The following is a 17,009-nucleotide window of genomic DNA, read 5'->3' as shown; positions in this document are numbered from 1 at the left end:
ATTAGGCAGATCAACAAATAATTAAAAAAATTATGTTGCTATGAGACCGTAAAAGTAAACAAGGAAGTAATGCTACATGTCAAAAGCAAGAGGAGAACAGAAACTCTGTGGATGTGTCTAGACTACAGGGTTTTGTCGACAAAACTATACCTGCGTCTACACTACTGCCAAGTTCTCTCAACATAACGTCGACAGAACTTGGCAGTTTTGTCAACGGCGGTAAACCTCATTCTATGAGGATTAACACCTTTTGTCAACAGAGTTCTGTTGACAGAAGGTGTTATTGCATCTACACTGTCCTTTGCGTCTACACTTTCATGTCAACAAAGCAGCTTGCTTTGTCGACAGAACTGGATGTAGTCTAGATGCTCTTTGTCGACAGAAGCTTTGTCAATAGTATCTGTTGACAAAGGCTCTGTTAACAAAATCCTGTAATCTAGATGTACCCTGTACATCTGTCATTGAAACTGTTTGGTGAAAATTAGCCAGAGGTCATTTGGTGAACCTGATTAGATAGGTATTTATCTTAAACCATCCTCAACTCCAAGAGTAAGTATGCAAAATCTTTTGTCATTTTTTCTAATTCAGTTTTTCAGACTGTAAAATAATACAAGGATTTGTGCTCTACTGGCAGCAGAAGGAACCACACTCAAATGACTGTACCTATCTACTGCATAGCTTTTGTGTAAAGCCATGGCTTTGCTAAGTGACATTTACAATGAAGAGTACATCCTTTTATGGTGCTTTGCTAAAAGTGGAGCACTCACAGGAGGTTTTGGGCACTATATGGTTTAATGACATGTGGGTGATTTATATAGTTATGTACTTCATGGAGTAATGGGCCTCTTGTCAGGGACAGGGACTGTTACTCAAGGGAAAGATCTGAATTCATTTTTCTGTGATGAAACACTGCTTATGCATCGGTCATAAGACACAGAACATACCTACTCTGTGCAAGAAAAGCCCCCCCCCTCCCTCCACCCGTTTTTTTTTTTTCAGCCTGCATTGTCAATATCACTTGCTTCAGTGTGTGGAGACACTTCTGCCTCTGGCTAATGATTGTGAAGACCCGTGCAAGCCTAGTACTTTAGGGTATGTCTACACAGCAAAGTTATTTTGAAATAACAGTCCTTATTTCGAAATAACTTTCCCAGCGTCTACACAGCCAAACTGCTGCTGACTAGAACAGAGTCAGGATTCCTCCCCAGCTCTGCAGCTCCAGCTACATAGGGCTTCTGCTCATTTGACCTGCCAAACTATTTTGAAATAAATTTGAAATAGAGGAGTGCTTATTTCGAATTTGGTAAATGTCATTCTACGAGGAATAACACCAAATTCGAAATAGCTATTTCAAAATAAGTGCTGTGTAGACATTTATTTTGAAATAGGGGGCCTCCAGCCTTCTCAGGGTGCCCTGGGGGCCACTCCAGCCTCAACCAAGAACACCTCTCTCCTTCCCGCCATTCCCCAGAGCCCTTAAAGGGGTAGACTCTGGCCACAGTGTCTGTGCCAGCTCCAAGCCTGCCAGCCCAGAGCCAGCAGTCACTGCCCCTGACCCAGTGGCCCCAAAAGATGAACCAGCAAGCCACTGGCAGCCAGCCCTCCACCGTTCCCCAGGAGCAGTCTGCCAGCTCCCAGGAGCCTGACAGGGCCCGGAGAAGGTGGGCAACTTCCTGGTCCAGGTTGGAGATCATGGACTTTATTCAGACTTGTGGGGGATGCCCCCAACGTCCATGATCTCCACACTAGACAGAGGAACGTGGCTGTCTATGGCAGGATAGCTGCCAGCATGGCCACCAAAGGCTACATGCGAACTCAGGAGCAGGTTTGCATGACAATCACATTGGTCCGACGAGACTCCCATCCCTGAGCCCTGCTTCCCCTCCCCCTTCTTTCCCTTGCTTCCCCCTTCCTGCTCCCTCCTCCCAGGTTTCTCCCTCCCCTCACTTCTTCCCTCTCCGATCTCCTTTCCCCAGTCTCACCAGAGTTTTATTCCCCCTCCCATTTTTGTTAGAGAGAGTTTGTGTTTATGAAAATACTTGTATTTTATTTGACATAAGAAAGGGGGTTTAGGGAGAGGTAAGTGGAAGGACGTGAGGGAGGAATGAGGCATAAGCTCCGAGTGGGGCAAACCAGGGAGGCTCTTAATGCTCCTCAGGGTGGAAGCTCTCCCACAGGGCCTCCTGGATACTGACAGCCCCTTGATGGACCTCCTGGATGGCAGCCTGCAGAAAGTACAGCCAGGCTCGCAGCAACACGTCCAATAGAAGCACCAGAGAGCCTGGGGGCAGCTCTGGCTCCATGTTGTAGAGTGCTGTTGTGTCCCGAGTGAGGGTAATTGGAGCACAAAGAGACAAAATGCTTTGCTGTCCCTCCTCGACCTAGACAACCAAGCAGGGAAACCTGAGAACTGGCTGTCTGGGCGGGGTCCCTTTAAGCACAGACTTCAGATCGCCTCAGGCAGCAGCCCCACGCAGTAAGTCCTGACCTGGTGCCCTGTCGCAACTGGTTCCGGCCAGTCATAAATGCGATTCAGAGTCCACTCAGTGTGGACACACTATTTTGAAATAGCAAAATGCTATTTTGAAATGCATTTTGTGTGTAGATGCGTTATTTTGAAATAAGCTATTTTGAATTAACTATTTCGAAATAACATATTTCAAAATAAAACTGTTGTATAGACATACCCTTAGTGACCCTACTGCTGCACTGCTTCATTTGAGGACTATCTTGTCCATCAACAGGTATAGAAATTAGCCAGAAGTGACTACAGACATATGTAATAATGAGAACTGCATTTCAGTTGAAGAATTTGAAACACAAAAATTAAATTGAAACCAACTTTTGAATCTGAACAAAGAAACAGACTAGATTTAGTTTTAGTTGATGTTTTTTACATTATAGTGTGAAGACACCACTGAAACAAAACCAAAAACTAACTGGGTTTTATTTACACAGCAAAGAAGTCCAAACATTGTTTTCCTAAATTTTGTTGATCAGATTTGCTAGTGAGGTATTTCTAAGGTGGAGGAGGGATAGAGTTTCCTGGCTTGGGTCATTTGGAGAAACAGCCATTAATAACAAGCTGCAGCTGTAACTTCAAGGAAGTAAAGCAAACAAAAAGAGATGGAAAATAGTAATAAACAAGAGCAAGCTTTATGATGAGATTTCTCCCTAGCGGGAGTCCTGACATCTTGGCACTTTAGATCAAATTGAAATTTCATCCTGTTTAATGACCTTGAAGCTGATTTGCAACAGGGCTCAATGCAACCCCCTGTCTATAATTCTGTGTTTTAAAAAAAGAAAAACATTATGGATGCGTTGATGTAATAGGAAAATGGATAATAAGCAAAAGAGAACAAGAATTTATCTGAATAATTATTGGGCATTGATGAGTGAAAAATCAAAGGCCAGATTCTCAGTCTCAGTTATTCCTTCAGCCCTGTTGCAAATCAGCTTCAAGGTACATTAAACAGGATGAAATTTCAATTTGATCTAATGTGCCAATGTGTCAGGACTCCTGCTGCGCCTTTAAATTCCCGCGCTCCTCATTCCCTCAGTCCCCCTCAGACGCAGCAGAGGAATAATGTCCCCGCCGGCCTTTCATCCAATAAAAACAGAAAATACCAGACATTTTACATGTCCGGTATTTTCTGGGTTTTTTTTACCGTACAGAAGATGCAATAACCGGACTGTCCAGGAGAAAACCCTACTCTCCACTAGCAACCCTACTCATGGAGCTGAAGTGAATGATTAAATCCTGTAACAAAGATGGACTTTCAAAAATTTCAGATCTGTGGGCATGTGAACAATTGAAAAAAAACCTTTATTTACCCCATCAAGGCAGGTCATGCAGGTCAAACGTAATTCACCTATTTAGATTTTAAAAAGGCATGTTCTTGCTTTGCCCAAGGCATATACTTGAAAAAACCCTGCAATCTTAAAGACTTGATCAGCCCACAAAGAAGCTCCTAATGAACAGATAAACCTTTTTTCCCCTCTGTAAAAATAAAATTTGCTGAAAAAGGTTTTCCAGAAGTTTTAGTGAAATTTTGAAAATATGAGAGTCAGAAAATACACCTTGGCATAGTATGTAAAGAGATCATCACTGAAATATATTTTTAAAACTTAATAATTGTAATAATACTCAGAGGCACTGTATATATTTGTGAAGATGTATAGATTTCCAACATTAGCTGACACAAATCTATTCCAGAGCCTTAAACTTCTCAAGCTTAAGAAAAAATCTTAACAATTGAAAAACCACTGTAATATCAATTAATATTTGTAATGGGTGGTAAAATGAAGCATTTAACTGTATATACTAACTACTTTGCACAACGTTAACAATTTCTTTGAGAATCTCCTTTTATTTGTGTGTGTGTATGGGAGGGGGGCTATTACACATCCCTTCGATGAAGGAAATTACATCAATTTTAGTTAGTGGGTTATAAAACATGTACAGGCAGTCCCTGAGTTACGCGGATCTGACTTATGTCGGATCCGCAGTTACGAACGGGGATTTTCTCGCCCCGGAGGACTGGAGCGGCGGGACGCCTGGTCCCGCCGCCTGCCTCCTCCGGGGCAAGAAAAGCTGCTCCCCGTCTCCCTGGTCTGCTGGGGAAGCCAGCAGACCAGGGAGACGGGGAGCAAAGTGGCGGAGGACCCAGGCCGGACCCGCGGCGCTGATCTGGAAGCGCTGCGGATCCGGCCCGGGTCTTCTGCCGCTTTGCTTCGCGTCTCCCTGGTCTGCTGGGGGGGGACGCAGCTAGTGCCCCCCCCCCCAGCAGACCAGGGAGACGTGGAGCAAAGCCCGGGGCCAGTGGTAGAGCAGGTGGGGCGCTGCTGGTTGGTCCCGCAGCACCGCTCTTTGGCGCTACTGGACCAACCTGGCAGCACCCCAGCTGCTCTGCCCCAGGAGTCCTGACTCAGCCGCTGCTGATCAGTTTCAGCAGCGGCTGAATCAGGACGCCTGGGGCAGAGCAGCTGGGGTGCTGCTGGTTTGGTCCAGTAGCGCCGAGGAGCGGCCGCGCTACTGGAGCAACCCAGCAGCACCCGAGCTGCTCTGCCGGCATCCCCAAGTCAGCTGCTGCTGAAACTGACCAGCGGCTGACTACAGGAAGCCCGAGGAAGAGTTGCACTGCCCCGGGCTTCCTGGAATCAGCTGCTGATCAGTTTCAGCAGCAGCTGACTTGGGGACTTGGGGTTCTTAAGTTGAATCTGTATGTAAGTCGGAACTGGTGTCCAGATTCAGCCGCTGTTGAAACTGATCAGTTTCAGCAGCGGCTGAATCTGGATGCCAGTTCCGACTTACATACAGATTCAACTTAAGAACAAACCTACAGTCCCTATCTTGTACGTAACCCGGGGACTGCCTGTATACGACTATGAGGGCAGGTCTACACTATGCGGCAAAGTCATCTTAATTTACCCAACTCCAGCTATGTGAATAGTATTGCTATAGTTGACGTACCTTAGGTTGAGTTGCTACAGGGCCTCCACTGCAGGGGGTCAGTGGGAGAAACCGTCCCATTAACTTCCCTTATGCTTCTTGTTTTGGTGCAGTGCTGAAGTCCACAAGAAAGTGACTAGAGTTTGATTTCACAGGTCTCACTACAAATGTGAATTTGACCTTCAGGGGATCGATCACCATGGTGCTGCTTTTGTGTAAGAGTACACAAGCTCTTATTACTACGTTATTCAGAAAAATCTTGTGTCCAAACTCATGCTACAAAGGGAGCAGTGTAGAGGAAGTGAGCATGAACTAGAGGCAGCAATGAAGAAGTGGCAGGTTTTTTTTTATGTATTTATTCTTGTGAAAAGTAGGAGTGATTTAGGACTTTTTTTGAATACTTTTTACACTCCTAAGTGTTTTAGGCATTTTGATTTTGGTTCAATGTGGGGCGCTCGTTCTCCAAGCCTCTGGTAGTAGGGTATGTGAAGCAGAAAATTCATTTGCCTTGGGGGAGAAAAGTGACTGACATACTCTGATAGTATAGTATCTCCAGTGGCCTTATTCATGACACAGCTTACAGATCAGTTCTGACAGCTGTTTCTCACTTGCATTTCAACAACAGCTAAAATACTACAGATAAAAAACTAAAGAATGAAGCAGAGTGGGGATGGTAACATTGTAGGTAAGAACATAAGAACGGCCATACTGGGTCATACCAAATGTCCATCCAGCCCAGTACCCTGTCTGCCGACAGTGGCCAATGCCAGGTGCCCCAGAGGGAGTGAATCGAACAGGTAATGATCAAGCGATCTCTCTCCTGCCATCCATCTCCACCCTCTGACAAACAGAGGCTAGGGACACCATTCCCTACCCATACTGGCTAATAGCCATTTATGGACTTAACCTCCATGAATTTATCTAGTTCTCTTTTAAACCATGTTATAGTCCTAGCCTTCACAACCTCCTCAGGCAAGGAGTTCCACAGATTGACCATGCGCTGTGTGAAGAAGAACTTCCTTTTGTTTGTTTGAAACCTGCTGCCCATTAGTTTCATTTGGTGGCCCCTGGTTCTTATATTATGGGAACAAGTAAATAACTTTTCCTTATTTACTTTCTCCACACCACTCATGATTTTATATTCCTCTATCATATCCTCCCTTAGTCTCCTCTTTTTCAAGCTGAAAAATCCCAGTCTCTTTAATCTCTCCTCATATGGGATCTGTTCCAAACCTCTATTCATTTTAGTTGCCCTTCTCTGAACCTTTTCTAATGCCAGTATATTTTTTTGAGGTAAGGAGACCACATCTGTACGCAGTGTTCCATGGGTGCACCATGGATTTATAGAAGGGCAATAAGATACTCTCCGTCTTATTCTCTATCCCCTTTTTAATGATTCCTAACATCCTGTTTGCTTTTTTGACTGCCACTGCACACTGCGTGGACATTTACAGAGAACTACAAATGAATTCCCCTATCTTGCCTTTCTTTTTCAATCATAGTGACTACTGGATGGCCAAATCTTGCTACAAGAATTGGGTAAGAACCACCAAGAAAAGGTGAAGGAACCAAATAGCCAAGTCAAGAGTTGTCCCTAAAATGTTACAAATAAATGCCCTAAGTCTCATTTATGCTATAGCCCCTTCGTATGCCTCTCTCCCGGTACATATGTACCAGGAAGTGGGATATAAATGCAGCTTTAAGGCTCTTTCATAGTGTAAGAGCAGTGTAAAGAGGCTTTTGTGTAAATGAAAATTATATCTAAAATGAATTAGTGACATATTTTCTGTATTGAATCACTACAGACTTATCTGACTTTTCATCAGTTTTCCTAGGACTTTTCTATCCTTCCCAAATTTACTATGACAAATTAGCACCCTTTCCCCCCCTAAATTTGGTTTCCTCCTTTCTTATGTTCACCATAATGAATTAATAGTCACTCATGAATATAACAACTTTGCTAGAGTAACTGGTTTGTTTCTGGTGTTTTGTAAAAGGTAGAACAGAACCTAAAGTAGCTTAGTTCCAGGTCCTTTGGCTTTTGGATTAAAAGGCATAGAATCAAATTTTAACTTTACACTTTAAAAAATTCAAACAATTGGTAAATCAGGAATTATAAATTCATTTCTTCAAAGTTTCATGCTTGGGTGCCTAAAATTAAGCATGATAGTCCATTTTTAGTCATCTAAATAAAAATGGCCCCATTTTCAAAGGTGCTGAGCACCAAAATTAACACTGATGTTCATGGGAGCTGCAGGTACTCAGCAGGCCACTCTTATCTGGGTGTCTAATTATGGTTTCAGCTGCCAAACTTTATGCACCTGTTAGCAAAACACTTAAGCACATGCTTAAACTTCAAACACATGGAACTGCTTACATGCTTATAGGCTTTGCTGGATTTGGGGCCCAAATTTGAAAATATTGGCCATCAGTGTTTCTTATGTCGGACTTCTCTGTAATTAACTTAAAAAAACCCCATAAGGATGAGCATGAGGTGGAGGTCATTTATTTATCTAACTTGCAATAAGAAATGAATGTATTATCGTTCCATTGACACTTTAAACAACATCCAGTACATGTATAGTTCTGCCTGAAAACCATAAAATCTCACAAAATGCACTGCAAAGCACAACTGAAGGGTTTTTAAATGGGTTGTTTTTTTAAAAAATATTTTTTAAAGAAGCTCAAAGAAAGCTAAAATAAGCTTATTGTTTAGAAAACAGATAACAAGATGTCAATGACAGGATGTGGATTTCTAACTTTAGTGATGTCCGATTTCTTTGAAGAGGAATACTTTTTGAAGTAGTGAGTGTAAGCACAGCAGGCTGCTGGGGCCCTGCAACAGCAGGCAGACACATCACATGCTTGGACAAGTACCCTTATTTCCCTGGCATAGAGAGAGAAAACATTCCCCATAGGCTTTTCATCTAATCTATTCAGAATTTATATAGAGATTCTGAGTGCTGGGGGCATCTACTCCTATTTAACTTCTAAGCAACAGTGGTGTGGGATGGTTTTGTTTTTTAAGCTTCTTGAACAGACATGCAGGTACTCTGTATGGAGCTGGGTTGGAGAAACAACATCAGGTCAAGGTGGAATTTTCCTGGGGGGATAATATGTATGGAGATCTTTTCTCTGGGGGAAACTGCTTGTGTTACCAAAGCTTCTTTTCCAATAAATGCATTTTGTATTTTTACCGTAGTTTGTGGTTTGGGAAAGAGGTAAAATGGAGAATGGGGAAAATAATACAGAGCATGCTTCCACATCCGGGAAGATTTTAAGATTTGCAGTCAGTGGCAAACTCTGGTATACTGGATCTTCAGATAGTGTAAATCAGTATAGTGCCATTTCCTTCAATAAAACTGCATTAATTTACATCAGTTGAGGACTTGGCCTTGATGTGTGCAGATTCTGTGTGGCCTGCTCTATATGTGTCCATTCCAATAGTTTGAATAAATTCTAGTGACATAAATTTCTAAAGACTTGCAATGTGCTCCAAATATTTTAGCAAGAGGCCCCGATTAAAAAAAAGTTCTCACCCAATTATAAGCCCCCTGTATCAGGGAGTCACATGTTTGCAAGGTGATGATGTGCAGGATTTTGGAATGTGTTCACTTGTTTTCCCATTTAAAAATGTATTTTCATAACAACATTAAAAGGAAGCAACACCAGTGGACAAACAAACTTAAGTGCTACATGGCAGAAGTGATTATATTTTGCCCCTGAAATATATACGCAGTATATTGATATGATGTCACAGAGCTTCTCTCTTTTGAAGAGGGCTTGGATGGAGTGGGATGCAGACTTTGAAAGGGCAGTGAGAGGCAGGTTCTCTCTCATTGAATATTTTTGGATAGCCAGACATTCAGTGGAACCTGATATATTTTTTTAGCTTTTGAATGTGCTCTTCAGAAACACTGAAGTTTGCTCCATGTTTGCATGATTTAATAGCACCCAGACAGAAGAACTCCATTGGACAGCAGTGAAATCACTCTTAAGTTCAGTCGCAGAATTTTAACCAGAGGCTCCCAGGCATGTCTGAGAACCCTCCAGCACATCACCGCGGCAAACACACTGGAGCATCTATTCTGTTTTGGGTGATTTCATGTAAAACATTCTGGGTAGCATAGTTTGTAAAATTAATGCTGTTTCCTTAAAAATACCATGGCATGTAGAAAGTGTCTGTTTACACACTGAGAGATGTTGGGTTTATTTCATGGTAGTCAGGGCTTCCAGACTCTCACTCTAGAAGTATGCAAATTATGAAAGATTCTGAATCAAAACTGATCGATCATGGATCTAGTATCCCATTAATACTGTTGGGTGATTGTGTTCTTTATCCTAGTGACAGCACCTCTTGGAGTTGCACAGCAGCTCTTCAAACACTATAAACAGGCTACATTTTATAACAAAGCCTTCTCCATTAAAATAAGAATCCACAATATTTTTGGGTGCCATCTACCTATAATACTTGTTTTCTGTGACTTAAAATGATTTCAGCCTACATGTCATCTATTTGTGTATGTGTGTGTGCTAACAGGTTGAACCAGTGATACAGAAGGGCCATGAGAATATGGTGCACCATATCCTACTTTATCAGTGTAGCAGCAGTTTGAATGACAGTGTGTTGGACTACGGACATGAATGCTACCACCCCAACATGCCAGATTTTTTTTTCACATGTGAGACAATCATTGTTGCTTGGGCCATTGGAGGAGAGGTAGGATGGTTACCTGGAATATTTTATCAATAAAACTTTAAAGGAATGTGCATCACCGTGAAGGTTTTTCCATACTGCCAATTTATGAATTGGATTTCATGCTATAGTATTTTGGTCACTAAGACTTTTATCATATTTGCAAACTGTGTGGAAAATTGTGTTGTGTCATTACATACCTGCACAGTGGGGATAAGAGGGACTAAGAACTTGTGCTCCACCCCCACCCACCTCCCTGCACGGCCTTGCAGTCTTGACAGTGCAGGTGCTTTGCCTTGGATGCCACCTCCAGTAAACAACTGGTAGGGAGTGGACAAGGAAGTGGAGGGGATTGGGTGGAGTCCTGGCTCCCTCTTCAGAGCAACTACTGGGTGAGTGGGGATGAGGAGGATCAGGAGTGCATGTGGAAACATGGCTCTGCCTCTCCATTTCCACAAAGCCATGAAATGATTGTTATAAATGACACCCACCACAGCAAAAATTGGGAGACCAGAGTTCTTTATTTCATAGCGAAGATGTAAATACAGGTTTTCAGGAAGAAGTTAGATATTGTCTTAATTGGTCACTTAGCCTAAACAAAGGTACTTAGGATTCTAAACTCCAGACACAGGGTACGTCTAGACTACAGGCTTTTGTCGACAGAAGTTTTGTCGACAGATACTGTCGACAAAGCTTCTGTCAACAAAGAGCGTCTAGACTACATTCAGTTCTGTCAACAAAGCAAACTGCTTTATCGACAAAACCCTGTAGTCTAGACACAACCCTAGATGCAGTAACACCTTCTGTCGACAGAACTCTGTCGACAAAAGGCGTTATGCCTCGTAAAATGAGGTTTACCAGCGTCGACAAAACTGCTGAGTTCTGTCGACGTTATGTCGACAGAACTCAGCGGTAGTGTAGATGCAGGTATAGTTTTGTCGACAAAAGTCCACTTTTGTCGACAAAACCCTTGGCCATACACACCCTTAGGCACCACCCCAGCTAGAGTGCTGGCTTTTGTGGACCCCATTCTTAGTCACCCGTCTCTCTCCCCAGGCATTGAATAGGGAACCTAAGCTCCTAACTCAGGCTATGTGGATTGCAGTGTGTTTCCTGATTTTCTGGGCACCCTGGAAGTTAACAATGCTCAGTGTCTGAAGGAATATGTCCCTGTGTAGATCCAGGCCTTACACTCTTTTATTTAAGTATGTATAGCCATGCTAGCTAAATGTCTCAACATACAATGTTACATTTTATTGATCTTTTCTGTAGAAAATATTATAGGGATCCTAAGTACTAAGTTAAAAGTAGTTAAAATAATGTAGACAGTGCAAACACTTGTGAAATAAATGACATGGGAATGTAAGTCTTGTCATATCAGACTGTCCCATTGAATCTGGAAACCTGCCTCCAGCAATGGCTACTACCTGGTGCTTCAGAAGAAGATGGTGAGGGAAAAGGAAAACAAACTGCCCGTAGTTAGTGATGAAAACTAGGTAAGGACAGGAGGATTCTCTTTAAACAAAGACAGAGATTGATTTCACACTGGCACTTATCCTTGTGTGCACTGCTGCTACTTTGCATCACATAGCAGGTGTAATTTGGCTGTTTCCTACTGTAGGAAACAGTATAGGAAGCATTGTGGGCATAATTGGTATTGAGAAAAAAGAAGAAAGGACACCTGTAACAGCTTTCAGATGTTAAGGACTATTCTAAAAAGGATGGAGATCAACTTTTGTCCATGTACACTGAAAATAGGACAAGAAGTAATGGGTTTAATGGGAAGCAAGGCAGTATAGGTTAACTATTAGGAAAAGCTTTCTGACTATAAGGTTAGTTAAGAACTGGAATATACTTCCAAGGGAGTTTGTGCAATTCCCAGCATTGAACTGGACAAACACCTGTCAGGAATAATCTAGGTTTACCTAGTTCTGCCACAGAGCAGGGGGCTGGGATTGGTGACCTATAATACCTGTACAAATAGGATGTGATTTTTCAGCTTGGCAAAAAGATGACTAAGGGTAGGATATGATAGAAGTCTATAAAATCTCAACTGGTCTGGAGGAAGTGGATAAAAACTTGTAATTTATTTCTTCACCTAACCATAGTACTTGGGATCACCCAGTTAAATTATTAAGCAGCAGGTTTAAATCAAACAGCAGGAAGAATTTCTCTACCATGTTCTGCAGGTCCCGAGCCTCTGTTGACCAGAAGCTGGGAGTGAATGATAGGATAGGGTTCACTTGAGGATTGCCTGTTCTGTTCATTTCCTCTGAAGCACCTGGCACTATCACAAGACAGAACACTGGTCTAGCCAGACCATCAGCCTGATCCCGTATGGCTGCTGTTATGCTCTTATAACTAGAGAAAGGGGGACACAAACTTGCCTCCATGCCAGTCCTGAGCTATGTTTTCAGTCCCTTGCAAATGCTAAAGTTAGAGTAGTTCAGTGCCATGCTGTTCAGCCAGAATGTCCAAACACAGTCCAGCACCATCAGGGCAGTCCAATGGACAACTTTAGGCTACTTTTTGCCTATCACTCCTGATACAATATACATCATTTAGTCCATAGCTCTACATCCTGGTTTCATATTTCTAACTTTCCTCTACCTTGGTTCAAGTGAAATAAGAAGCCCATATAAACAAAATCTGGTTTAATAAGATTTTTCACAAGCTTTGCCAGGATGATCCTGTTATTAATGCATTGCAGTGGGTTCTATTCTGGCTCTGCCACTGAACCACTTAGGGCTTCAATTTCCTTATATGCCACATAGGGATGATAAGATAATCTTTATTACTACCCATACGAGTGTTGTGAGGTTTAATTCATTAAGGTAAACCACTAGAATGCTGGGGTCCTAAAATACAATGTGCAAATTTATGATTTGTATATGCAAGACAATACAATATGATTTCTGACAGGTCTGAAATTGATAAATGATCTCATCTAATAGATGTCAGATCACGTCTCAGGCTCAAATAATTTTACTGAGAATGCAATAGTTTGTGTAAGAAAAACAGTCTAAAATCATATAACCAGCATATTACCTGGGATAATTATTGCTTTTAAAATTTGAGAGCATTTTTAGGTTAGATTCAAATGTTCATAAAAAAATTATTTTCCAACTAATCTGCTTAATGAGGCAGTATTGACACTTTTTTATTTAATTTCCTTTTGTCCCTCACTCGACAAATATAAGATGAATAATCCTTAGGAAGCAGCAAAACTGAATATTGTATATGGGCTTAGTGGATTGGTTTAATGCATTCATTATTATGTAATGGGATATATCTTTCCATGATGCCATATCCAGTAAGTTTTAAAAAGAATTGTTGTTTGCCCAGTTCGCATAATTCAGTTTGCATAACTCTGTTTACATTGTTATAGCATATTTGTAAAATCAGTAGATATATCGAACAAAACAAAACTGACATGTGGTTAGGACAGGAACCCTATTAACCAGATGTACATGTTTCAAATTACAGGGCTTTACCTATCCTCCTCATGTTGGCTTGTCCATTGGCATGCCAGCAGACCCTCAGTATGTACTTATGGAAGTCCATTATGATAATCCATCATATATAGAAGGTATGTTCATTCATCCTAACCATAATATTCAGGATTTCAAAATGTACCCTATGTTGATGTATCTCATCCTTTCACTGGAACAAATGAACTAAATTAACAGCAAAATGGAAGTTTATTTTCTTCTGATATTGTTCCTAATCATTATCATATCTAATCCTTCATTCCTTACACACTAGACGACTTGACTGAAATTAATAGACGTTTTGGATGCACAAAGAATTAGACTGAGAGAGAGAGAGAGAGGGAGAACACAAACCTGTTTTATTTCTAACTATTTCGTAATGTGTCTGTTTGTATCCTGTTCCTTACATTGAAAAGTTTTAGCCTTGCAGAAAGATGGCCAGTGTTAACTATCTTGCATCAAGTGATCTTGAAGCATACGTAATTTGAAAACATCCAAACAAAAAAATTCAGTAGAGGAATCAGGGAACAAGATTTTTAAAAGAATAAGTCAGCTACCACATTTGAGGGAAGTTTCTGAAAACTGAATATTCAGGATGCTAGACAAATCATGAGTTACAGAATGCATACCTTAAAATATGTATTCTTCTTGTTACTCAAATAGAAGCAAAGGGAATTTTTCTGTGAAAGTAGAGAGATCTCAGAATAATCTCAGACATTTCAAAGCTAAGACCTATTCAGAAAAGATCAGTACATGTCGAATCTCTCTAGTCTGGCATTCTCTGGTCCAGAAACATCTGTGGTCAGGAATGATTTTAGTTAGCTCGGTGTCCACTTACGGGTGTGGCCAAGTTTCCTGCAGTCCCATAAAGTTTGTTTATAGCCACAAGTCCTGACTCTCAGTATTCTGAGCTGTGATTTACCTCTAATTTATCCCTAAATGTCTTCTAGGAGTCCAGTGAGCAGTGTTGGTAATGCTGCTAGACAATATTGACATCCCAGGGTCTGGCAAATTCTCTGGTTCAGAACCAGTCAGGTCCTGAGGATCCCAGACTAGAGAGGTCCAATTTGTAATTCATTAACTGGGTACAATTTTCCATAGCATTACTTTTTAATTCTCATTTAAGATTAATATATCATTCTTAATAAATTCATATCCAAATTAAATCCTTTAGATCATGACTTACAAGACCCCATCACTCTTCTATTTTTCTATTAATATAATCAAGTCCACTTAAAATAAATTTATTTAAAGACATTTTCCATTCTTCAAACCTCTGCAAATCTCGCAAACCTCTACAAATCTGTTAAAACCAGTTTGCTCTAAATGCAAGAGTCCCCATTATTATCATTGACATTTAATGATTTTCTATTAAATATCAGCTGGAAAGCAGATATTTCAGGCTCCAAGTAAAGCACCTAATGTGAACCAGAGTTCTATTTTAATTAATTACACTGCATAATTTTGTTTTTTAATCTAAATGACTTGTAAAGAAGATAAGGGAAAGGGCAGATTGGAATGATGATTTACCTTTGGAAGCCATAGGAAGGATTTTGCCTTTTGCTCTGGCTTCAATATGTTGCCACAAACAGCCAGCAAGGGTCAAGAGAAAATTTGTGCAGTGCAGGAACAGCATGGATACCACCAAAGGTGGCCCTGTACCACCCTCCCCCCGCACCTCCATTGCTACTGCATGCCCTGCTTCAAGGAGGCAAATGAGAAGCAAGGGGAAGAGAACCCATAGTGCATAATGCTATGGGAAGGATACTGTTGCCACACTGTTTGTTTATTCTGATTTCTTGCTACCAAAAGCCATCAGCATCTACACACTAAACCTAACAATCAGAATTAGATCAAAGTATTACAGCCCATAGGAAACTAAATAATTATTTGACACAGGCAATGAATAGGAGGGAACAAGGTGCATCAGTTCCCAAGGCCCCTGCAATGGTAGGGAATCCATTAACTAAGATATACAGAGATAATCCCAGCAAGTGCAAGGGACCTGCATTCCCTGCTAAAGAAGTAAGCAAAAACCTCAGAGATCACTATCAGTCTAGCTTGGGCGGGGAGTGTGGGGGAGGCGGTGGAGAATTCCTTTCTGGCCCCACATATGACAGTCAGTCAAACTGACCCTGATCAAGAACCACCTAAGCCCCATAGAGAGAATGCTCAGACTCACCTCAGAGCATTGCACCAACCCATCCAGAATCCCATCTTTCGCCATAGCCATCACTACATTTGTGAGATACTATACTTGATCAGGAAAAAAAGTCAATTTAGAATCACAAGTCCAACTATCATTAAAAATCAATATGTTGTTGATTTTCTTGTCACCTCTAATGAGATCATAAACCATGCACTGGACTGTGTAGACCAATAATGGTAACTGGTCATGCATAGCAAAGAAATGGAGAAAGCAGGATCTATCTATATTCTGTTTGTCAACTCACACATGTAAAACTGGTGTCCCAGGTCCTCAAATAATTACATAGTTTAGATCCTGCATACTTTGGTGAATGGGTACTTTAGAAAAACTATGAGTAGATAGGGACAGATCTGTCTTAACATATCCAGTAGGATTGTATTGATGAAATTCAATGATGTAATGGTTACAGGCATCATATCTGTTATGTTTCTTATAAGAACAATATGAATCACTTGAAAATGTCTTGCCTTCTTTTCCATCCTTGCTAATTTGCTTGCATTTTTAATTTTCCAAGGCAGATATTTAAAAAGGAGGGGAAAATCACAGAAGGAAGCGATAGAAACTATAATAAAAATTAACACATAAGGGAAGTAATATTCTTTTAAGTCATATCCTGTCTAAGCTCAGCTTCTGTTAATGAGTTCATATGAATGTGAACATGTGCCAGGCTACAAAAAATATTGTTCCTAGAACTTCCACAGGAAGCTCAGCACGCAATACATTCACTGCTACAAAACGTGGTTTGCTCAGAGTTCAGCCAAAATCTAGAGATGTCCCTGATCGTAGCACCAAACAATTCTTACCTAGTTCTTTCTCCCCTACCTTGGATTTATCCAGTGGATAATTATGTTCATCATTAATGGCTCCCTGAGATGATAGGGATCAGAGAGGTTGCAAAAGAGGCTTGCTTGCTCTCCAATAGCATGCTACCATCTGAAAGGCTTCCTTCCAGTCAAGTCAACAGTAAGGAAAAATACCACTGATGATGTGAAGGGAAAAAAGAAACTCACAGCAGGATGAAAATAGATACCTATTACCTTAAAAAATTGAGTTGCTTTTCAAATATTTAATTTTAAAATCACACATTTTGAGATTTTATTATTCACTTTCCAAGGCTGCCCATAATCTGCCTTTGTGTCTCCCAATTTACACGTAAATGAC

The 17,009-nt window shown here is 41.1% G+C and overlaps 1 protein-coding gene across 1 annotated transcript in view; it reads left to right on the top strand.

Moving 5' to 3' along the window:
* MOXD1 (monooxygenase DBH like 1) overlaps positions 1–17,009 on the top strand; it is a 72,037-nt gene that overhangs the window by 34,729 nt on the left and 20,299 nt on the right. The window contains exons 5-6 of the mRNA XM_006127288.5: positions 9,993–10,172; positions 13,635–13,737. Of these exons, the coding sequence (XP_006127350.2) occupies positions 9,993–10,172; positions 13,635–13,737 (283 nt within the window). The remainder of the gene's footprint in view (positions 1–9,992; positions 10,173–13,634; positions 13,738–17,009) is intronic.

This window comes from Pelodiscus sinensis, chromosome 3, assembly GCF_052426305.1.
Source record: "Pelodiscus sinensis isolate ZL-2025 chromosome 3, ASM5242630v1, whole genome shotgun sequence".
Taxonomy (NCBI): domain Eukaryota; kingdom Metazoa; phylum Chordata; order Testudines; family Trionychidae; genus Pelodiscus; species Pelodiscus sinensis.
This window is presented reverse-complemented; position numbering and strand designations above follow the sequence as displayed.